A 23,947-nucleotide genomic window follows, 5' to 3' on the forward strand; every position below is an offset into this window, starting at 1 on the left:
TGCCCTCTGCGCCCTCCCTCCAAGAGCATGTGTTAGAGTCAACTAGTCTTGGACTAAATAGGAGGCAGGTGACCTGGTTTCTGGTTCTGGATTTGCTCTTGACTGGCTGGATGACCTTGGGTGAATCACTTCACCTCTCTGAGCCTCCCTTATCCCTATGTAAACAGAGGGTTGTCATGAGGACCAACTGATACAGTTTTAAATAAACTGTAAAATACCAAAAATATGGCTTTTAAATGATTAGTCTTCGCTCAGACACAGTCAAGAGGAAGGGGATGGCCTAGGGGACAGAAAAGCCCTGCTCAACTACTGACAGAGCCCTTCACCTGCTGTCTTTATCACTCACTATGACTGAAGACTGGATGATGTGCTTCTCTGCTCAGCAGTTCTCAGGAGTATTCTCTCAGAGATCTGATTTCAGACACTGAGAAGCCGAGACACACGGCTGGTACTTCAGAGCCCGAGCTAGCCCAGTGAGCCGACCAATATGGTAGAAACAACCCCTCACATTTGTATAGTACTGACTACCTTCCAAGGTTCTTCCTTTCCCAAATCCCTCGCCAGAGCCTCACTGCAACCGCCCTGTTTTGAGTAGGCTGCGATTCTTGCCCCCATTTTACAGACAAGGAGATTAAGACGCAGAAAGGTTAGATGACTTGTCCAGGATTGTATATCTAGTCAAAGTAGATACAAGATAAAAACTCAGGACTCTTGGTTCCTTCATTGTGCTGCGCTTTTCCCTACACCCCACTACCTAGTTCAGAAAAGACAAACAACTGACAGCTGAGTGGCTTGCAAAATATGAATAGAAACACAAAGGCAGATCATAGTAAAAATAATGCTGTCTTCCTAACACTGGTGGTTCACAGGTGTGTTCCTGTGGTGACGCTGGACTCCTCAAGGACAGGGGCAGAGAGTCCCTCACTTCCATGTCCCCAGCACAAGGCCACGGTACATAATAGGGTCTCAGAAACTTTGAGTAATAATAATGTCCCTTATACTTTACACCTTTCTCTAACAACGGGATGCAGGGCACAGATCCGTGCAGGCTACCTGGAGCATGTGGGAGCAGAGGGGAAACTGAGAAGCCGTTTAGGGAGGCTCACAGGTCATCCGACCTCCACAGAGGGACCCACATTATTGCCTACTGACAGCGGAGCAGGAGCAGTGCATTCTTCCCACCAACCGTGGCTGTCTCTAGGTCTCTAGGTCTCTAGGGTGAGGGCTGGGGGAAAAGGGAAGAATCTCAAACCTTATCTTGACTAGTGCCAAGTCAATTCCTTCTTCTGAGAGCAAGAGAATGGCCAAAAGTTTGGGGAAGAGGAGCTGAGAGGGCCTAAACATTCCCTCAAATAACTGACGGTCCCTGGCAAATAAAAAAGTAAGTAAATGGTCATCATCAAAAAATCCACCAACAATAAATGCTGGAGAGGGTGTGGAGAAAAGAGAACCCTCTTGCACTGTTGGTGGGAATGTAAATTGATACAGCCACTATGGAGAACAGTATGGAGGTTCTTTAAAAAACTAAAAATAGAACTACCAGACGACCCAGCAATCCCACTCCTGGGCATATACCCTGAGAAAACCATCATTCAAAGAGTCATGTACCACAATGTTCATGGCAGTACTATTTACAATAGCCAGGTCATGAAAGCAACCTAAATGTCCATCGACAGATGAATGGATAAAGAAGATGTGGCACATATATACAATGGAATATTACTCAGTCATAAAAAGAAATGAAATTGAGTTATTTGTAGCCTCGGTGGATGGACCTAGAGTCTGTCATACAGAGTGAAGTAAGTCAGAAAGAGAAAAACAAATACTGTATGCTAACATATATATGGAATCTAAAAAAAAAAAAAGGTTCTGAAGAACCTAGGGGCAGGACAGGAATAAAGATGCAGACATAGAGAAGGACTTGAGGACACGGGGAGGGGGAAGGGTAAGCTGGGACGAAGTGAGAGAGTGGCATGGACTTATATATACTACCAAATGTAAAATAGATAGCTAGTAGGAAGCAGCCGCATAGCACAGGGAGATCAGCTCAGTGCTTTGTGACCACCAAGAGAGGTGGGATAGGGAGGGGGGGGGGAGGGAGACGCAAGAGGGAAGAGATATGGGGATATATGTATATGTATAGCTGATTCACTTTGTTATAAAGCAGAAACTAGCACACCATTGTAAAGCAATTATACTTCAATAAAGATGTTAAAAAAAAAAAAAGGTAAGTAAATGTTTTCTAAAGCTGCTCCAGTCACCCACCCCTCATCAATGGTTGGGGATTCTTTTTTTTTTAAATGTTGATTCTGGCCATTTAAATTTATTTATTTATTTATTTACATTAAAAATATTTATTTATTTATTTGGCTGCGTCAGGTCTTAGTGCGTCAGGCACGAGGGATCTTTGCTGCAGCATGCGGCATCTTTCTTTGCAGCACGTGGGCTTCTCTCCTGCTGTGGCGTGTGGGCTCAGTAGTTGTGCCCCGCGGCATGTGGGATCTTAGTTCCCTGACCAGGGATCAAACCCGTGTCCCCCCCTGCATTGGAAGGCAGATTCTTAACCACTGGACCACCAGGGAAGTCCCCTATGTTTTTTGGCTGCGCCTTGCGGCATGCAGGATCTTAGTTCCCTCACCAAGGATCGAGCCTGTGCCCCGTGCAGTGGAAGCACGGAGTCTTAACCACTGGACTGCCAGGGAAGTCCCTGACTCTCTTATCTTATGCTTCATTTAAATTGTTTTCAGAAACCCCAACCTTTAAAAATGTGGTGTCTCTTTTTAAGGATGAAGACATTCTTGCTCCACTGTCATAACTGTTTTGAATTTATTTAGGGGATTTTAAAATTAAAAGATAGGATACCTGCTTTCCTAGGTGCCGAAGTCATCAATTTTTCTGCTTCTTTTAGCTAGTTTTTATAATGGTCTTTTAAATTATCCTGTCTTACATTGTGCATAATTTTAAAGCAACCCTAAATTCCTTTCTGAAGCAGAAAGGCTTTAAATAAAAAATTATAACTGTATGCTAACGCATATATATGGAATCTAAAAAAAAAAAAATGGTACTGATGAACCTAGTTGCAGGGCAGGAATAAAGAGGTAGACATAGAGAATGGACTTGAGGACATGGGGTGGGAGGGCGAAGCAAGACATATACCCTACCGAATGTAAAATAGTTGGCTGGTGGGAAGCAGCAGCATAGCACAGGGAGATCAGCTCAGTGCTTTGCGATGACCTAGAGGGGTGGGATAGGGAGGGTGGGAGGGAGGCTCAAGAGGAGGAGGATATGGGGAAGTGTATGCATATGACTGATTCGCTTTGTTGTGCAACAGAAACTAACACAGTATTGTGAAGCAATTATACTCCAATAAAGATTTACAAAAAAAAAATTATAAACTTAAAAAGGTAGGAATCGGGTGAATAAAGGTAAAAAAGATTCTGTGCTTCAGTTCTTCACAAGGGCTCTTCCCTGCATACTTATTGGGGGCCTACTACACGCCTGCTACTGTACAAGGAAGCAGGGCCACAGAGATGACTCCGGTTCCGCCCAGAGAGCTCAGAGGAGCGTGGTACAAATACCCAACGTGTGAAAAGCGCTCAACTAGAAGTGTGCGAAGGGTTACAAGAAGGGAGTGCAGGGAAGGGACTCCTAACTAACTCCAGGGGTGGGGAGTATACACACTAAAAGGAAAGATGAGGGAAGAAAAATGAAAATAGATGGTGAGAGAGGGAAGCTGCTCAACCCTGACGTCTGCTCAAGTCCTGAGTGGCACAGATCAAATTCATATATTGTAATGTTCTCTCTTTGTAAAGAAGAACACTACCTTAACATTTTTTACAGTGTGAAGTTAATATTTCCAAAATTGGACTTGTAAGCCATTTTTATTCTTATGTATTTTATGGAAGATCAGGTAGTCTTGAAATCTTTTCTTTTTCTAAATTGTATTGGAGGAAACCTTTACCTTTCCATTCTGGCAAATGGACACAGTTACATGGAGGAATCATCTATTCTCATAACCACTAGGCTTTTAATGTTCTGTAGTGTTTGCAGGGCTATATCGCTACGTCAGGAGTTTTTAACTTTTTCTGTGCTCTGGCTGCCTAGTGAAGCCTATGGATTCCTTTCAATGTGTAAAATATATAAGACGTGTGAATGTAAAATAAACTACACAGGACAACAAAGGAACTCACTTATTTAAAAGAATTTACCAGAAGAGTTATCAAAAATAATAAACAAATCTCAGATTAGTAAAAAATATGTTTCTTCGTAAATAACAAATGTATTCACAGGTGTGAATGCAGTGGCAAGTCTAACTACCATGATTCTTAAATAGTGATAAAAGTAACTGGTATTTAGAGAGATCTGTCACAAGTGTATGTGAAACAAAAACCTCTGTGATGACCATTAGTGACAAATCACACATGCTGCTGCTGATACTCCAGTCTGCTCATAACTGAGGAGAATGTCAGATTCCACTTAGAGGCTAAAATGAAAATAAATACTCATTTCATTTCTCTTCTTAGTTCAGGAACCCTTTCTCTGCCTTGAAAGGAAGCCAGGCTAAGACTCCCTTGACTTGAATGGCGCCCTCTCTCTGTTCTCTGCCTTGTGGGCCAGAGGAGGCTAAACTGAGAGGTGGCTACTACCTGGAGGCCGAGAGACTCCCCAGAGCTGAGGAGACAGCGAAGAGCATCTTTGGGGACCCCACCCCCACTCACATGTAAGCCTTGTAGTTGTTGCCTATCTTCTGGACCCGGATGTCATACTTGGCGTCAATGAAAGGCTCTGCTGTGGCGTAGGTCTGGGTGAGGGCCACCACGCTAGCAATGTCCTGGAAATCGTAGTGGTTTTCCACTTTGACCTAATGTTGGAGGAAGGCAGAGAGGGATAAAGGGACACATACACACACACACACACACACACACACACACACACACACACACTGAGAGTCACAAGAGCCCTGAGCCCCCAAACCCATCAAGATGTTTCCATCCAGATGCAGACCTGAGTGCCACATCTCCCTAGGAAGTCCCTACTCTTGAGCTTCCCTTCCCAGGGCTCAGGAGCCACATTTGCTGCAAAGAACACAGGGACCAGTCAGGTGGCCTGCACTCTGCTTGCTGCAAGAGGACCGTTTGGGTAACACTCATGGCTTCAGAGGGGCCAAATGGTCTTCTCCTTGAAAAGAAGTCATCAGCAACAGAGGCAGAAGAATAGTCCACAACCAGGCTCTCTGAAAAGTGCCCTTTTTGGCCTCAACCCCAGAGCACAGCAGCCCCAGCCTTACCTTGCCCATGCCCGAGTGAGCATGGCCGATCTTTACCACCACAGGGAACGTGGGCAGAGTCAGCTGAAAGCAGAGGAGAAAGGAATGAATTGGTCAGAGTGTACGTGTGGAATCTTACAAATATTTTTCCTGGGAACACCCTTGGAAGGGGTCTTTAAAGAACTAGTGCAACCTACTTGCCTCACAAATTAAAAAACCGAGGCCCATAGGGTGACAGTGACTTGCTTAAGGTCACAGCATATTAGTAGCAGAACTATAAGGACCCTGCTCTCCAACTTGGTACTCTCTACATCTTTAAAACTTATTGCTTCATCCTTCATGTGTCCAGCTTTCCTGTACTGAACCTGGCTTTTCTCCCCTCTTTCACACTCTCTTCCTTGCCCACCAACACCCCAAACTCACCACCAAACACAGCTTAGTATGCGAAGGCCCATTTCTGCCCAGCTTGGGGTTTGGAAGAGAGCTGACATAAGAATTCAACATGTTTATCACTCAAAAGAGATCCTTAAGAGAGTAAACATTACCTTGAGGTAGCCGTATTTTAACAGAGGAACTATGAAAACTTAAAAGAAGAAGAACTACCCTCCAAAGGCAGGATTTCAAGCTGTTACAAAATGGCGATGGAAGAAATAACATGGTGGAGGGGAAAGAGCGCTGGACCAGACGCTGGCATCCCAGTCTCTCTGCAAGTCCCTTTACCTCCCTGGGCCTCAGCCTTCACGTCTGCCGAGTGAAGAGCCTGGACTGGATGCTTTTGAGATCCCGTGCAATAACACCTCAGACTCTATCTTGGTCGGGTGTTGCATGAAGAACCAACCTGGACACCAGATCTCATCCTTCTCAGTCAGGCTCAGCTCTCTTTCAGTTTCCTTCTTTTCAAACATCACCACCACATCAAGACGAAAACATGTCTTTCAAAGGAAATAATGTTGACTCTGAAGAAAAGTCAGATTCCCATGGGAATCCTGAGTGTGTGACCAGATACTGGGAGTACCTGACCTGAGGATTTCAGTGTTCCTGGCTGAGGCCAGTTGAGACTGGGGCAAAATCATGTAGTTCAATCCTACTTTACGGAGCAGGAAGTGAGGCCCAGAGAGGCAAAGGTTGCCAAGCTACCTAGTGACAGAATCAGTACCCAGCCTGCTACCTTCTGGTGGAACACTGTGTGGAAACATCCTACGACAATAATCCCATGGGTTTCTTTCTGTTTGGAGGCTCAGAGCACTATGCCCTCTGTCAAACAGTGGACAGGACTCCAGTCCCTGGCCCCAAGTGCTTTGCTTCTTTGTTTTCTAAGCTGCCCACCCTCTGTAACAAGATGTAGTCTCTCAGCTGAGTAGGGGCCTGAGACAGGAACCAGGGTGGCCTAGGGTCTGGAGAGAGCTTTGAGAACCCAGGTTTGCCCTAAGTGATGGGCTACCCCGTGCTTTGGGCCCCCAGCAAGAGCACGGTCCTCAGCCATCTGCAGAGTCTGAGCTCTGGGCACGGGAAAGCGTTTCTAAAGCACTGGCTGCTTTCTCGGACATCTCTCCCCACCCCCCAGCCGACAGAGCCAAGACACACACACACCCCAACTTTCTCTGTCCTATTCCATTACTGTTTGCTGTTGCTTTGGAGCCTCATAAATAGGGCATTGAAAACACTTCCTGCAGCTGAAAGAAGAAGCCTTGAGTAGCTCGTCTCATTCCCAGCGTGCAGCTCAGCAAGAGATCCGTCCTTCTCTGTCACTGTCTCTTTTGCCTGTTGTAATTCCGTCTGCCTCTCTCTGACTCCGCCTGTCTCTTCCTGTTTGTGCCTCTCTACACTCTTGTCCTTTCTGCCTGAATCACAGTCGCTTGGTCTCTGTGCCCCGGTGCATTTGTCTTAGTTGCCCTGTCTTTCAGTCCTTACACCATCCCCTTTCCCAGCCCTCCCTCTACTTCCAGAAGGCTCAGGCAAGGAAATAGAAGCTAGGAGACTCTCCTGGCTTCCCTCTTCATCTTGCTGAGCCTGCCACTGAGCCCGCCGGCCAGGAGGGCCGCTGGTCCCGCAGCCGCGGATGGCCTACAGCCAAAGGAGGGCGGAGCCCATCGGGGCGGGACTGGCCCTAGGTCCACCTCATAAAGCCAGGGGCGAGGGGCGCGACGAGTTCTGGAGAAGCCCTGGAGGGGCTGCTTGGTCCGACAGTCCCCAGAGGCTGAGTCAGGGCGCTGCCGTGACATGCCGTGGAGCCCCCGGACCGCGCCGAGCTGGGCGCTGCTGCTGCGGTTGCTGGCGCTGCTTCGGCCGCCGGGGCTGGGCGAGGCGTGCAGCTGCGCCCCCGCGCACCCCCAGCAGCACGTCTGCCGCTCGGCGCTAGGTGAGTCCGGGGGAGCCCTCGAGGTCCAAGGCAGGGGGTGGCTGTGTGGGGTCGGGGCGGGGCCCAGCGGCAGACCTGGAGTTTGGAGGGAAGGGGAGGGGCTCCAATCCCGCACCAGTTGCCTCCTGCTGGGGTCCCGTGGGTCGGGCAGGGCCGGCGCCACAGCCACCTTGCAAGCGCTGCGACCCGCAGACTCGCGAGGGAACAGACTGCGTAAAGGGCCTCCGCAGCGACCCCCTCTCCCCTGCCTACTGCAGTTACGGGGCGGGGGGGGGGGGGGGTGTCACTGAACAACAAGTCTCCGGAACTCTCCGGGGATTATTCTGATCTACTGGATGGGGGGAGGGAAAGCCAGGGGCCAGGGACTTGCGCTTTCATTATAAACATCCTTGGGTGTCCAAGCTTATAACTGAGGTTGTCACCACGCCCTGACCTCAACACACACCTTTTGCCCTCTCTCTCCCTCTGCCTGGAATGCCCTTCCTTGAAACCCTTACATTCCTGGCAAACTCCTATTCATCCCTCAAGATCTTACTCAGGTGTCTCCTCTTCTCTGAAGGCTTCCTGACTCCTTGGTGCTACCGCAGCACCTCTGTGCTCCTACCATGCTGTGCTGTTGGTCTTTCTAAGGGTGTTCTCCACCACACCAAGAGTTCTGCAGGATGCGGACCCTGTCTTAATCATGTCTGTGGGTCTAGTATCCAGTTAGGCCAGGCACAGAGGAGGAACTCATAAACAGGTTTTGATTAATACCCAAGTGGCAAGAGATGAACTACTTCTGTGCAGGGTCAGGACATTTATTAATTCACTAAACATTTACCAATATCAACTCGGTCAGTCTCTCTCTGAGGCCTTGGGCTACAGCAGTAGATGACCACACACCAACTGCCCTCAAGGGGCTCCTCCTTCCTCCTCTACCTGCCGCACACCTCCACCCCACTGCACCCTGGGCTGTGGAGAACCAGACTCCCCAAACCAGCAGGTAAAGTGCAGGACCCAACAGGCCCGAGGGTTTTGGAACTTCCAGTAACTGCAGAGGAGATTCCCTCACATGCAGCATTCTCCCCATAACCCACCAAGACCTAAACCCAGAATTCCCCTGCAAAATTCTCCAGGGGCGCCACGTCATCCAGATCCCAGATGGACTGCTCCCACGTGTTGCTGCAAGTTCCCTCTTTTCTCTTCCTATGCAGCGATCCGGGCCAAAATCTCCAGTGAGAAGGTAGTTCCTGCCAGTGCAAACCCTGCTGACACTCAAAAAATGATCCGGTATGAAATCAAACAGATAAAGGTACATGGGGACAGGCCAGGGCATTTACCCCCTTGGGCTGTTAGAAGGAGTGGGGTCTGTGATCTGGGAGGGGTGGGGCTGGTAGGTGAGGCGGCCTGGCTCAGCGGTGTTGGGGTACAGATGCTCAAGTGCAGGGGATGACATGTAGGCAACAGGCCCACAGGAGCCAAGGGACAGTGCGGGACAGGCCCTCAGCGCTTGTGCATAGGGCTGCTAGAGGCACCTCCCTTCTCACTGGAATCAACCAAGGTTTAGATTGTTTTAGAGAGGAAAGACCCAGTTGGGCCATCTGTGTGCAACAAATCCTGAACTAGACTTTCGCTTAATTTTTTTAGATTAAGAAAAAGTTTTTCCTGTTAAGATATAAAGTACACTCACTGACCCAGTACTGCTCTTTTGTAAATGCTTTCAGATGTTCAAAGGGTTTGAGAAAGTCAACAATATTCAGTATATCTACACACCTTTTGATTCCTCCCTCTGTGGGGTGAAACTAGAAGCTAACAGCCAGAAGCAGTATCTCCTGACTGGTAAGTTAAAGACCAGCAAGCGGCCCTAAGAGTCTCTGCCCTGGACTTCCCTGGTGGCGCAGTGGTTAAGAATCCGCCTGCCAGTGCAGGGGACACGGGTTCGAGCCCTGGTCCGGGAAGATCCCACGTGCTGCGGAGCAACTAAGCCCGTGCGCCACAACTACTGAGCCCGTATGCTGCAACTACTGAAGCCTGTGTGCTGAGAGCCTGTGCTCCGCAATGAGAAGCCCGTGCACCGCAACGAAGAGTAGCCCCCACTCGCTGCAAATAGAGAAAGCCCGTGCATAGCAACGAAGACCCAACGCAGACAAAAATTAAAAGATAAATAAATAAATAAATAAATTTATTAAAAAAAAAAAAAAAAAGAGTCTCTGCCCTAAGGAAGGCAGTCAAGGAGGAGCCAGGGCTGACCCTGGGTAGTGAGCTGAGCCAGGTGGCATTTTCTTGGCATAAAACAGAGCTGTGTTACGAAGAGGCAGCCTAGGTCTGGAGGAGCCTTGGTAATGTCCCTTTCAGTGCAAGAGTCCTCACTGCCATTGCCTTGCTAGTTCACAGGTTGCTCTCCCAGCCTAGGGCAACTGGTTCCATTTCCAAACAGCTTTAATTGGTATAAGATTTTTGGTATCTTGAGCCAAATTCTGCCATTCTGAAACTCTCCCTTATGGGTTCAGCTCTGCCCTCTATTCTACAATGACCCTTCAGAGGGCTGAGGACGATAGATACATGCACTCTAGCTCCAGGTCTACTGGCTGTGGTTCCCAGACCCCTTCCTGCCCTGGCCACCTTCAATGGGATATAGCCTGTCCCTGTCCCTCCCCAGCACAGGACCCCGAACTGGACACCACACTGCAGGGGAGGTCTTAGTTACACAGAGTAAAGGAGGATTGTGCGTTTGCAAACTCCCCCTGCAATACACACATAATAGTCACTGTAGCCTACAATTGTATTAGCTTTAGACAGCCACGACAGGTCACACTCTTGGCTCGTGGTTGACTCACATCCAAGGCCCTATTCTGGGGGTGCAGTAAAGCACAGGCCCTAACAGGAGCCTTGACTCTAACGTGATTCTGTCTCCATGACCTTGGGCCCAGGCAGATCCCTCATACTGAACTGGCTGGGATAGAACAGTTAAAGAACCTCACAAGAATATAATCCATAAGTGAATGAATGCAACACTGAATTATTTTGCAGTTCAGGGAAAGGTATTTGTGTGGTTGTAAACAGTTAGGGAAGCTTCATTGTGTAAGAGGGATCTGCATTGGCCCTAAAGGATGAAAACTATTTAGAAAGAAGGCCAGGAAGAGAAAAACATAGCAGGTGGGGAGGACAGGAGGAGGAATTCCACTATCTGTCCATCCCCTTAGCAATGAATGACCACCTACTCACTGCCTGGCCTGGGGCAGGAGAGTGGAGACTCAGTAACAAGTCGCAGTCCTCAAAGAGCTCACAGTTCAAACTTCTGAGAAGTCACAGGCGTTGGAGGCCACACTGGTAGGGGCCCCCAGCTCTGAGCATGTGCGGCTCGGGGCGCCTCTGGACGGGAGAGGGAGAGGCAGAGGCAGGGCATGCCCCTGAGCCCTCCAGGTCCCAGGACTAGCCAACAAGGCCACCTCCTTCCGGAGCACCTGCCCTCTGCCTGCCTAGCCCTCTCCTAGGTACGGCGGTGCATCAGGGGAAGCAGGAAATGTGCTGGCTGCCCTCACAGAGGTCAAGTCTAAACGAAGGTGGGGTTAGGTGACGAAGCACAGGCGCACTGAAAAGTCATCAGTGGCGCCTGCAGGAGAAGGCACAAGCTCTTCTGCCTAACACTGAATGCCCTCTGTGACCAGACCCTGCTGACCTCTCCAGCCTTGCCTCCTGCCACTTCAGTGACCGTTCCCAGCCCCTCGCTTCCCCTAGAGCTGAATGAAACTACTTGTGGTTGCAGTAGGTATACTGCTGAGCTACGCCCCTCTGTCCCAACATCCAGAAGTTCTTCCCCACTTGTCTGGCAGGTGAACTCCTACCCATCCCTTCAAGGCCCAACGCAAGCATCATCTGCTCTTAGACACCCTTCTTGCCCCCAGCCCTTCCACAGACAGAGATAGTTGTTCTTTCCTTTGTTCTTATACTGCATCTTGTATATAATCACACAACAGTGTCATTTTTGCCTACTTATCTGTCTTCCTTACTAGTTTTTAAGCTCCTTGGGGGCAGAGATCCTGTTATATTTATTTCTGTATTCCTGGTACCAGGTCATAGTAGTTGCTCAGTCAGTAAATGACTGAGCGACTGAAGTTCTAAGAGAGGTGTGGGCTAGTGGGGTCAGGGATGGCTTTGCGGATGAGATAGTACTAAAAAGGGTCTTTGGAGATAGGAAAGAGTTTGATAAGTAAAGAAGGGGAAGGGGAAAGACTCACCAAGATAGGTATCACTGGGGCAGGAGACTGGCCTGTGTAGATATTGGGAAGGGTTGGAAAGGGTTGAAAAGGAAGAAAGACCTACTATCTATTGAACATCTTCTGTGGGCCCACAACTGTGCTGAGAACTTCACACACATTCTCTCATTTAATCCTGCCAATCACCTCATTATTCTCAACTTTCAGCTGAGAAGTTACGTGGCTTTCTTAAGGTCACACACTAGTAAATGATAGAAAAGAAGGGGGTTCCACCAAGATTCTGACTTAAAGCCCACATCCCTCTGTCTACACCATGCTAACGTAAAGGCCTTCACCCCACAATTCTCCCTCATACAAACATCATCTGGTAACAGCTTTGATATAAAGACAATAGAGGTATTTCTGGTTCCTTCATTGAGCCCCATGTCACCACTGTCACCAAAAGATATTGAAGAGGCTGATATTTGGGGCTCCTTCAAGAATCCGGGCTCCTGGAGCTCCATGAGCAGATTCCTTATGCTAAGCTCTCCTCCATCTCCCCTTGAAGGTCAGATCCTCAGTGATGGGAAAGTCTTCATCCATCTGTGCAACTACATCGAGCCCTGGGAGAACCTGTCCTTTTTGCAGAGAGAAAGTCTGAATCACCACTACCATCTGAACTGTGGCTGCCAAGTAAGGAATGTCCATTTCCAAGGTCTTTTGGGGGTGGGGGAAGGGTCTTGAGCCGTGCAGCCTCACCTTTCATGTATTCCTTCCTTCATGCATGCATGATCTATTCACTTGCTGTACTATACTTGAGATCTGCGATGGACCAGGCATCGTATGAAGCTGGGGATGGGAAAGCGAGATGGCCCATAGTCCCTGATCTCAGAGTACTTACATTTTAGCTGGGAAGGCAGCCATCATATTAGGCAGACTGGGATAACAGACTACCATTTAAAGAGAGTCTACTCTTTTTGCCAGGACCTGTAATCGTTAATTTATTTAAAATATTTAATTTAGTCTTAAAAACAAATTTTTGAAGACTTAAGATTTCCATATTAAGGTGAAGAAATTAATGCTGTGGGAAGTGAAATGACTTGCTTAAGGTCAGTGGTAGAGTAAGGACCTTCAGGTCTTTCTGACTCCAGAGATGCCATTAGGGAGGCAATACTATATATATACATGCAGAGCACAGGGGGAAGGAGAACTAAGGGAGAAATTTGGAGACTAGGAAAGGCTTCATAAGGGAGGGGGCGTTTGAGTTAGGCTGTAGGAGAACATGTAGGAGTCTGAAAGGCAATAATGGAAAAAGGACATCCTACTCACTTTGACGTTGTGTGGCTATGGCTCTAGATCACCACCTGCTATACGGTGCCCTGTACCATCTCGGCTCCCAACGAGTGCCTCTGGACAGACTGGCTATTGGAACGGAAGCTCTATGGGTACCAGGCCCGGCATTATATCTGCGTGAAGCATGTTGATGGCACCTGCAGCTGGTACCAGGGACGCCTGCCCCTCAGGAAGGAGTTTGTTGATATCATCGAGCCCTAGGAGGGACCACCACATACCTTCAAGAATCCTGAAAACCAAGTCATTTTCCTTCCCTCAGAGCTCTGGCTGTCACCACCTGCCTCATCGCTGCCAGACAATGGGAAATAACAAGTGGATGGTCTGGCCAGCATTAGGGCAGGGATGGGGCATATTGCAGCTTGTGTCCAAGACCCCAGTCCAGAACCTGTCAAGGGCTAGGGAAAGTAGCATGACTTTTCTCTCCTGTCCTCAGCCCTTCATCCCTGCCTCCCAAACCCTTTTAGCTGAGCTGGTATTTGTTATTGATTCTGGCTTAGTTTCTTTTCCAAAGCTAGGACTATTCCTTTTTCTCCCCAGATAAATGTGCTTTCTTTTTGTCTTAACTGATCTGACAGGGGAGAGATGGTGACTATTATACATATGAGATGGTGTGGCGGCCTTGTGATGTACAAGAACAGAAGGTGGGTTGACAGTATGATACACAGGCTGATTTGGAGAAATGAAAAGAACAACATCCTTTGGCTGTGTATCCTCTACTCCTCCTGTCTCAACTCATTCTGATCCTCTGATACACTTTCATCTGTTTGGGGGAGTGACTTGGGGGACACGGAATCATCCAGTGTGAAGCCTACAATGGCCTAACCTCCCTCCATGTGCTGTAATCCCCTCTTATCTTGCTAATTGGGCCAGAAGGCCTGGCCCAATTAGCAAGATAAGAACAGACTTGGGTATTGTCTCTCTAGGTTAACTATACTTAATGCCCTCAACTGATGTCCAAAAGGCTTCTCCTCTGTCTCTTTTAGAAAGTCCTTCTCTACTAGATTACTAATGTTTTCATTCCTACTTCAAAACTTTTTTTTAAGCTAAAAAAAGCCTTTCTCTTATTGATTTGAAATTCCCACTTAGCTTTTGACACCTCAGAGAGATCTTAGGGGTCCTCTCTTGAAGGCAAATATCAGGATAGAGGATGGGAGAAAAGTAACACAAGGGCCCTTGGGGCAAAAGGATGGTAGATGAGGAATACACTTTGCACGTGTTGCAGTTTTTTTCAGTGGTCAGCCTGCTAGATGCTGCAACAGGAAAAAGCCAGCTTTGAGAGCCCCTTCAGTCTTCAGCTCAGTCCCCTCTTGGACTCCCTGAAATCGCCAAGCACAGACCCCTAGGGTTCCTCAGCCTCTACAAGGCTTCCTGACTTGTCCTAAAAGGGAAGGCCCTGATGAGGGTCTCAAGGATTTATTAAACACAAGGGCTTAAGGTTCCAGAGCCTCTCCTGGGGAAGCTCAGACAAAAATGAAGGAGGCAGTTCTTTTCGAGGCCCAGGGCTGTTATTCATCTTTCGTGTGTGGCTTGCTAATAAGCTGGGCCACGCACAAAATGCCAGGACCAGGCTCCTCATTCACAGAAATGGTGCAAATGGAGATTCCTTCTGGAGGTCTCTGTCCCAGAGCACCGGACTTGGAAAGCTATGGCAGAGAGAGTCTCCACTGGTGGGTTAAGGAGGACCACCAACTGACCATGCAGGCCTGGGGCAGAGTACGTGGGGCCAGAGAAGAAGAAGGGGGTTAAGCCCCAGGTCACCATGAGGGAAAAACATTAGTAACAGCCTCTGTACCAACCATCCATCCCATTTTTCTGCTCCTTCTGCCACCCTAGGATGGCCTCAGAGAAGGCACAGTGCAACCCTAGTCTTATCGAAATTTGGAGGAAGCCAAGGGAATGGAAGGGTCTGATGAATAATAACAGGAACAACACCTTACATCTGAAGAGCACTTCACACTCTTCACAGACTATTACGTAAAGAATCTCACTTAAATTATGCAAGTACCATATTAAATGTCCTGGCCAGGAATAATTATGCCCACTTGCCTTTCGCATTGGGAGACTGACATGCAGTGAGGGAATGCAACCATCCCTGACTTGTGGTGCGGCTGGGCTAGGACCCCAAGCAGCTGGATCTTCTGATTGTTGATCCATGGGTTTGTTGCTCGATAAAATGCCCTTGTTTCTGCTCTTTCCTACGCTGTCTCCAGGTTTTGGAGACAAAGGGCTGTCAGCTAAAACCCAGCCACCCTGGCTTCACAAAGCAGGTCTGCAGTTCAACCTCAACAGAGTAGAGTCTCTGGGGTTGGGAGGCTAAGGCCCTCTTCAGAGCCCCATAGTCACCACGTGGCTAAGCTCAGAGTGCGAACAGCAGAGAGACTGAAGCCCGCACTCAGCCACCTACCATTTCTTTGTGGTTGGGGTAGTATGTCTGCTCAATGAGTGGGAACTTTTCTCCTCCCAGTGTCTTGTAGACGGCCACCAGCTGGGCAAACTGCAAAAGAGAAGCAAAGGTTTCGGTTTACCTAAACAGCTCTGGAACAGACAGACAAAATGTCAATCCAACAAATATTTGTCTGTCAATCAAACAATTATTTATTGAGTATTTGCTCACTGACGGCTTTGTGCAAAGCGCTCTGAGGATATAAAAGAGGTGTCCCATTCCTATTCTCCAGGAACGTATGCTTTAGTTGGGGAAGGGAGAGAGTGAGCTAACATTCATTCAGTGCCTACTCAATTTTAATGATATTTCATTTAATCCTCATATCAAATTGATGAACTAGGTTCTTTATCATCTTCATTTTACATATGAAGCTCAGGGAGGGTAGGAAACTTGCCTAAAGTCACAGAGCTGCAAAGAGCTTGTAAAGCTGGGATTGAAATTTGGGTCTCGAACTCTAAACACCTTCGTCTCTAGAGATGGCCAAGTGATGAAGCTGGATAGCTAATGTGGGGCCCAGTCTCGGAAGTTCAAATGCCAGGCAAAGGAATGGTAGCTTTTTCCTGTAGTGAGAATGGAGTCATGGAATGCAGGAGAGACAGACCCAGTCTTCTAGGACGTACTACTCATCTACGAACTGAACTCACTGGACCTTCACCTATGAGAAGCCAGAACAGCTCCATGGGGAAGAGATGAAGTACACATACTTAAGTGTCAGGGTTTGCCTTTGGCAAACATGTAGCACCCCTTGGTGCCCCCTGCCCCCCACACTTTATAAGTGAAGAAACTGAGGCCCAGAGAGGTCACTTGCCCAAGGTCACACAGTAGTTGAGCCAGATTCATAGCCAGGCTCCTTTATTCCTAACCCATAACTCTCCCTACTCCTTGACATAGCAGCCTTTCAGGCTCTAAAGAGATCACGCTCTTCCCACAGGAAGCTTTCCAGTTCCGCCCACTCACACACAAGCTCCCCACATCCACCCCAGTGTGCTGGCAGCAGGGGTAATCCAGCTGCTTCTCTCTAGTGCTACTGGGTTCACGCTCTAAGCCACTGATATCTGGAACTGCTAGTAGGAAAAGTTGCCAGATCAAATCTACCTTCTATTTATTAGAGAAAGGAAAGCTAGAACATTTTTCAAAAGCTCAGGTCCTGTTTTTGATCAGGGATGTTAGCGCATGAGTCAGTGCGGGGAGACGATAAAAGCCAGAACTGGGTTGTTAGACAACTACAGTCTTCTGATTCTTCTTGTTCTGCTCGAACTTGCTAGGTGTCCTTAGGCAAATGATTTCTCCTCTCCAGGCCTCCTTTTCTTCATATATAAAAAGAGAGAACTGAATTTGATCAGTTCCTCAAACTTTTTACCACAAAAGAACATCTTTTTATTACATTTCCTCCCAAACTCCATGATCAAACTGTTGTTTAAGTGATCATCTGCTGTGGTCCTTTTGTGAGTAGAGATAGAATCTGTTATTCTTGAAATGCTGAAAAACATTGGAATTTCTGGGTCACTTCCCTTAGTGACACGCAGTTGGTGACTCTAGATCTCTAAGGCCTCCTCCAGGGCTGCAAGTATGATTGATGGACTCTCAAGGCCCAAAGATTTTATTATTGTCAGAGACTTGAGAGAGTCTCTAGGCCAGACATCTCATTTTACAAATGAGGAGACTGAGGCTACAGAAGCAAAGGGAAGCGCAGGCTCCCACATCATGCCTGGACTTGGGGCTGCACTGGGACAGCGCCCAGATCTCCTCCTGCCCAGTGCATTCTCCATTGTACCCTGCTGTCCTCGTCATTCTCTGGTTCTTCAACCTTCTCTGACTGTCAAGACCACCCCTCAGACCTTTCCTGCCTTCTCTGATTCTCTCCACCACCTCATCTGACCTTTAAGTCCTGCCTGCCCACCTTGGCCTGGCTGGACTCCTGCTCTGTGTCTGGATACCTGCCTGAGCTCCCAAGGCTCTCCAGCCTCCCCGGAGAGCTGATACCAGCCCTGCCTCACAACCTCTGTCCTGCTGCAGCCCACGTCCTGGCATGGCACCAAGGCATGTGGGGCCCTATCTTCCCAGCACGTGGGATTGTTAAACAGACACCACACCGATGCCAAGAAGGCCCACGGCAGGTTCTCAGAGTCCCAGCACAGCCAAGACTAAAATGGCAGCCAGTTCCCGGGCACTAGCTGGGTCTCTGGGAGCTCATGTTACCCTCCTCCACCTCCTGCAGTCCCTTCTGCTCAAAGTACTGGGCTTGGCATCTAACCCCTGCCTCCTTGGACACTTAGATTCAGTCACAAGCACACAGTCACCAAGTAAACAAAAGGAATATCTGATAAGGGTTATTTCCACTATGCCTAGACAAAAAGAATGGATTTGGGAGCTGGGGGTGGTATTGGCAATGAATAGGAAGATAATGTTCAATATAACCACTTATCCAGTGTATCAGGAAAGACTTCTTGGATGAAATGGGATTTCAAGATCAGTCTGAATTTAATATGTTATCCTTATCCCTCCCGGAAATAAAATGCTTAAATTCAACTCATGTGCATCTGTCTCTAAAAACACCCAGAGTGACAGGATTTTCAGATAAATTTGCAGCAATATGGGATGGTGGCATTCTTGCACTCTCTGGAATGCTACTTTCATTGGTAGGTCTACTTCTGCTTCCAAAATCCCAGTGTGCCTGCCCTGATCAATTTATGAGATAGTGGATATGCTCAGAGACACTGTGATAGAGACAAGGTAGAGCCTTTCCCAATCCAGCCGAGGCCTCTCCTCACACCAAGAGCAGCCACAATAAAGAAATTTAGAAAATACGCACCAAAGTCATCATCTCAGAGGGACCCTCCCCTCACAGTCACCAAATTTGTTCATTCCCATTAACAGACAGAGAACAATATATAAAATGCCATCAGTGTGGCAGCTGCTTAGTGAAAACGAAGGGAGAACTTGGTGTCTTGCCAGGGAGCCCCGCTGTTCTCATGCGATGCCAACGGCAATGTGCTGGATTGTGAACGGGTGAGAATGTGAACCCTCACCAGATCCCAAATCCCAGGAGGGGCAAAGCCCCAGGCACAGGCTTTCTGATCTGCCCCTCCCTGGCCTCTGCACAGTTTTGGAACATAAAGCAGGGAATTAGTTTCTTTCAGATCCCCAATACTAGGGGACTGTAACACCAGGCTGGCAAGCTGGTGGAAGGTACTATGATTATTCCTAGTTTACAGACAAAGAAACCAGAGCACAGAGAGGTTCAGTCAGAAGGCTGATTAGTGAGGGCGCCCAGAAAAAAGCTGATAATAGCAGAATCGCCCTGTGTGGCTATGAGGGAGCCAAATTCTAACAGGTATTGAAGGGGCGAGGGCGGAAAGGGCTAGGACATGAGTGCAGTAGGAAAGGTCGTGTGACTAAGGGGAAACCTGGTGAAGGCCTCATATGTGCTCTTCTGTGATTAGCAACTCATTCACATCATACAATTCCTGTAGCCTGTTTCTGCACAACTTTAGGACTCCGGATCCTCAGGCCAGACAGAGGGAAAGGCTGAACAAGTGGCAACTACAGCAGCTCCCAGATCTTTCTACTCCTTGCTCATTGGTCTTTCTCTCACACTGTCAGGTCTCCCTAGCTTCCAATGGAACAGAAAAACTGAGTTCAGGTGTAAAAGTAGAGATGATGGATCCATTTAGTTAAAAAACACCCCCTCCAGCCCCCTGAGTCTGGGAGCTTGGGGTCTGGGAACTTCACAATCAGCCACCAGTGCCATGACCCTTGGCAAGCCAGAATGTGAGACCTGAAATGATTTTTGAAAAACAAGAAGAGGGGCTTCCCTGGTGGCGCAGTGGTTGAGAATCCGCCTGCCAATGCAGGGGACATGGGTTCGAGCCCTGGTCTGGGAAGATCCCACATGCCGCGGAGCAACTGGGCCCGTGAGCCACAACTACTGAGCCTGCGCGTCTGGAGCCTGTGCTCCGCAACAAGAGAGGCCACGATAGTGAGAGGCCCACGCGCCGCGATGAAGAGTGGCCCCCGCTTGCCACAACTAGAGAAAGCCCTCGCACAGAAACGAAGACCCAACACAGCCAAAAATAAATAAATAAATAAATTAAAAACAAAAAACAAAACAAAACAAAAAAACAAGAAGAGGAGGATGTGATTAGGGGCAGGTGTTTCCTTCCAAGAGGACCAGCCTGGAGCGGCAAAGTTATAGGAACTGGATCCCCCAGCTGTCAGAGGGGAGGCCAGAGAAGCCCAGGACCATCACAGGCCACTTTCCCTCCTAGCGCCACTCTTCTCTCTGCTCAAACGTTTCTACTGCCTCCAAGACTTCCAGACTAGCCAAGGAGGAGAACACCAGACCAGCTTCTTCCTCACATGATAACCCAATTTATGCGAGAGAGAGTGTCATCTAGAGAAATCCTTGCTCTGAAACTTTGGTAAGTTACTTAATCCTCTCTGGGTCTCATTTCTCTGTAATAAGTGATAATAATGATAATAACTTCCTTGTAAGGTTATTGTGAGGATTAAATGAAGTTAATGTAGGAAAATCTCAGATGATGGCATCACATAGTAAGTGGTTTTATACTCTTTACCTTCCTTCTTTAATTTTTACATCTCTACGTGAAGGGGTGAGAGCTGATGATCTCTAAGGGCAGTTCCAGCACATATAAGTGTCTGATTGATATATGTGTGGATGAATCTCATTTTAAGGTTGTTCAAACACTTGGTAGGACTCTGACATGAACACCCCTCTGAGATGGACCATCCCCTTGGTCCCCACTGGCCTCAGGCCTTTCCAATGGGTAGACCTTTCACAGACAAGAAACTGGTATTTTTATTGCTGTATCCTATGGCTAAGGGCAGAGCCTACAGACCTGTAAGGGCGTCTTCAGAGAATCTTTGGTGTGACTTCGCTGTGAGGCCAAAGGTCCACTCTGCAGCAAAGGCGGCCCAGCCCGTGATGACAAAGTCCTACTGTGAGAGCCTACCCTACCCTGTGTCCCAGCTGAAGCTCCTCCCACATCTTCTCAGCTGGCACCTACTGCACCTGGAGCACCAGTGGTCCTCCTAGGGACTGGGAGATAAGAGGAGCAGGGTCCTACCCTTTTACCTGGCGGAAGGGTAACTCACTCACCACCCACGGCTTGTCACAGAAGTTGTAAATGGATTCCAGGGAGTTGATGCTGGGGAGGCCTGCATACTGCATGCCAATGATCAGGTGGCGGAAGTCCTCATTCTCTGCCATGCCAAACGCATGCTGCCGGATGAGCACAAAGTCTGGTCGAAAGGACCTGGTAAGAATGTAGAAGTCTGCCATCAACCAGAACCTCAGGTCATACATCCTCTTGTCTCCCATCTCCAAAGACCAAGACAGGGAAGGACTCTTAGGGGTTACCTGAGCCAAGCCCCTCATTTTATCATTACTATTCTTTTATGGACTAGGAGATGAGGTATTATGTTTGGCACTTCTCAAAAGAGATTTGAACAGATTTCTGAAATTCTCTTATTCTTCTGGGTTAAGCATTGTCTTTTTCTAAGGTGCAAAAGCCCTCAGGAGGGGAGAAACACTTTAGACCCTCACACCTTAGGTCAACAAGAGTTTTCCCTGTCCCTGTGGGGCACGGCAAGAGCTGAAGCTCCTGTGGCTCCAGAGTTGGTACCCCGAGGGGGTCCCAGCAGCCTCCGAAGACAACACACTCGGCTGACTTCACTGCCCTGCCGCGTAGATCCCTGATCTCAGCATCCCGCTCTGACCCTTTAAAGCTGCTCCTTAAAAGAGGCAGTGCCCTCCTCAGGTCCCCTGGTGAGCAAGGGTCCAGGCTGGCTGAGGACAGATACCAGACGTCCCCATGTTATTCTTCCAAAGAGGATGCTAGGGAGGGGTGCAAATACTTTTTGCAGAACTGAGGTTGAGCAACTGGCTACAGGAAGCACTGAGAGTACAGAGTGTTCCCATGCATGGGAAGGCTCCTTGCGTTTCACCTCTAGCCAGCAGAGCTGCCAGCCCCAGCTGCTCCACAGGACCAGGGCCCCCATCTTCATGCCCTGATTCCAGAGGAACCCCACCTTCCTGGAGAGTCAGTTCTGTGGCAGCATCTGCTCTCAAGGCTCTAGGCCTTGGCCATTTCACACATGTGTAATGACCTACCCGGTTCCCTTCCCAGGCACCCAACCAATCCCCACCTACAGCTCCAGCCCCACCTGGGCTCAGAGATCAGGCTTTTAAAGTGGGGGTGGAAGGACCTCTCCTCAGTCACTCAGGGGAGCTAGCATCAAGTCAGGTGGCATGTGCTCTGACCTCCTTGTGCCCTAGTTCTGGGAAACTGGCTCCGGCTGTATGCCTGAGACCAAACCTTATATCCCAGTTACATGCACTGAGCTCTAGGCTTGCGGTCAGCTCCTGAGTCCCCACACTGCAACTGGAAGGGCCTGCCTTATTTTTGCCAGATCCCTCCCAGCACCCTGACATGGGCCTTCCTGTCACCACCCGCTTGTGTCATGCATTCCTGTGATTCATTCCATTTGCAGTTGGAGGAGCCCACCATTCTCTCTAGAAGGAGCTTCCTGAGCTCACCCCCACGTGGACAGACGTCTCTTTTTCTGTCGTCCTCAGTCTCCAGGATGGATGAGCTCACATTTCCTGACTTGAGGCTCCAGACACCTGAGTTCTGCCTTCCCTGTCATGGACCCAGGTCCTGTTGGACACTGGCGGCCTCAGTGTCAGGGTAGCGTAGACTGAGTTAGGGAAAAGGGTGAAGTGAACACTCTTCCTGGAGCAATACCCTGATGTCTGAAAACCTGAAGCCACACTGAGCCCCAGGGAAGAAGAACACTGTGGGAACCTTTCTCCCTCATCTGGAATCCTCATCACTTCCTGCACAGAACTGTTGTGTTACAATTGATGATGTCTGTAAGTCACCCAGTACCCCACCTGGCATGTAAGTGCTTTGTAATTGCAAATTTTCTTCCACCCACAATGTCCCTTCCCACCCCAGGCTTTCCTATCAGACTTATGAGTTCCCAGGAATTTGGAATACAGAAAGAACACAGGGCTGGGAGTTAAGAGAATTCACATAGAACACAGGGCTCTGCTACCAACTTACTGAGGGAATCTAATCAAATCAATGTAAAAAAGGAGGCTGAACCAGAGCAGAGGTTTCCAAACTTTTTAAAAAAAGCAATGGAACCCTGTTTTCCAGGGGAAATATATTCAGAGATAAAAGCCCAGAGCTGCACTGGCTGAGGTAGGGCCAGAGTCTTGGAACACCTCTTACAGTTACCGCTCAGAGAGCTCTGAGCCCATGGAGCTTTCTCTAACATTGGACTACGACCTCCCTAAAGGCAGGAGCTGGCTTCCTCTGCCTTCCTCTACCACTGCCACACAGCACACATCATCAACTTCTGTACACTATACATAGCAATGCTATCCCACTGCAGGCCAGAGATGGTAACTGTGGTGACAGTGACAGTGACCCAGAGGACAGAAAGGACCTTACCGGACAACCTTTGTGCCATTCCGGAGCACCTGCATATCCACAGCATAGGTCCCATCTGCATGGGCCACCAGGTTGAGCTCTGAAAATTCTGCCTGGAAAATAACAGGAGGAGATTAAGAGCGTAGATTTCATGCTATGTGTTTTTTACTATGATAAAACATGAATAAATAAAAATAACAGTGGGGGAATAAGCCCACAGTCCTGATTCTGCGAGGCCCTCCGCAGAGCAGCAACAGCATCCCTTCCACCAAACATTTATTTACCGTTTGCAAAGCATTTTCCCAAACTGATCTCATCTAACTCTCACAGCTACTCTACGAGGCAGGAGGGGCAGAGATAATTATCCTTATTTACCAAAGGAGCAGTTAAGTGACTTTTCTGGACAAACAAAACTTATTGTTGGCAGAGACAGGAGCAAAACTCAGGCCTTCAGACTCCCCACCCAGCATCCTTTGTGCTGCCTCTACAGAGCGGGAATGCAAACTGGGGCAAACATGCCCTTTATCAATTTCAACATAAATGCATTAAGTTTTAGTTTAGGCAACTGGGTTTTTAGTTCGGCTCCAGCCCAACTAGCTGCATAAGATGTTCAGGCAAGTTACTTGTTCTCTCTGGGTGGACAGTTTCTCCCATCTATAAAATGGGAATAATTTTTTTATCAACCTTGCCTATCTAATAAGTTATTTTAAGAACTGAATGCAACAATGGATAGGAAAGGTACTCTGTAAATCACAGCACACCATGTAAGGAATGATGAGTAACTTCTATCATTACATAGAAAATACATGCATTGTTTAAACTGGACATCCCCCTATCCACTTGAATAGACCTAATCTCTATTTATCATGAAGCAAAGGGTACAGGAAGATA

At 48.3% G+C, this 23,947-nt stretch overlaps 2 protein-coding genes across 2 annotated transcripts in view; one reads left to right on the forward strand and one right to left on the reverse strand.

The window, feature by feature from the left end:
* SYN2 (synapsin II) overlaps nt 1-23,947 on the reverse strand; it is a 182,008-nt gene that overhangs the window by 23,599 nt on the left and 134,462 nt on the right. The window contains exons 3-7 of the mRNA XM_057554990.1: nt 23,078-23,169; nt 20,716-20,872; nt 15,558-15,647; nt 5,288-5,350; nt 4,719-4,861 (exon numbers count right to left, since the gene is read on the reverse strand). Of these exons, the coding sequence (XP_057410973.1) occupies nt 4,719-4,861; nt 5,288-5,350; nt 15,558-15,647; nt 20,716-20,872; nt 23,078-23,169 (545 nt within the window). The remainder of the gene's footprint in view (nt 1-4,718; nt 4,862-5,287; nt 5,351-15,557; nt 15,648-20,715; nt 20,873-23,077; nt 23,170-23,947) is intronic.
* On the forward strand, nt 7,095-18,125 carry TIMP4 (TIMP metallopeptidase inhibitor 4). Its single transcript, XM_007192590.3, has 5 exons — nt 7,095-7,625; nt 8,819-8,916; nt 9,329-9,443; nt 12,369-12,493; nt 13,157-18,125. Exons 1-5 carry the CDS (start codon nt 7,487-7,489, stop codon nt 13,352-13,354), a joined length of 675 nt encoding a protein of 224 aa, XP_007192652.2. The 5' UTR covers nt 7,095-7,486; the 3' UTR covers nt 13,355-18,125.

Source organism: Balaenoptera acutorostrata, chromosome 10 (genome assembly GCF_949987535.1).
Source record: "Balaenoptera acutorostrata chromosome 10, mBalAcu1.1, whole genome shotgun sequence".
NCBI classification, from domain to species: domain Eukaryota; kingdom Metazoa; phylum Chordata; class Mammalia; order Artiodactyla; family Balaenopteridae; genus Balaenoptera; species Balaenoptera acutorostrata.

Coding starts and splice junctions, on each gene's coding strand:
- TIMP4 (XM_007192590.3), top strand. CDS start 7,487: ATGCCGTGGAGCCCCCGGACCGCGCCGAGCTGGGCGCTGCTGCTGCGG. Junction 8,917..9,328: donor ATGAAATCAAACAGATAAAG/GTACATGGGGAC, acceptor AAATGCTTTCAG/ATGTTCAAAGGGTTTGAGAA. Junction 9,444..12,368: donor GAAGCAGTATCTCCTGACTG/GTAAGTTAAAGA, acceptor CTCCCCTTGAAG/GTCAGATCCTCAGTGATGGG.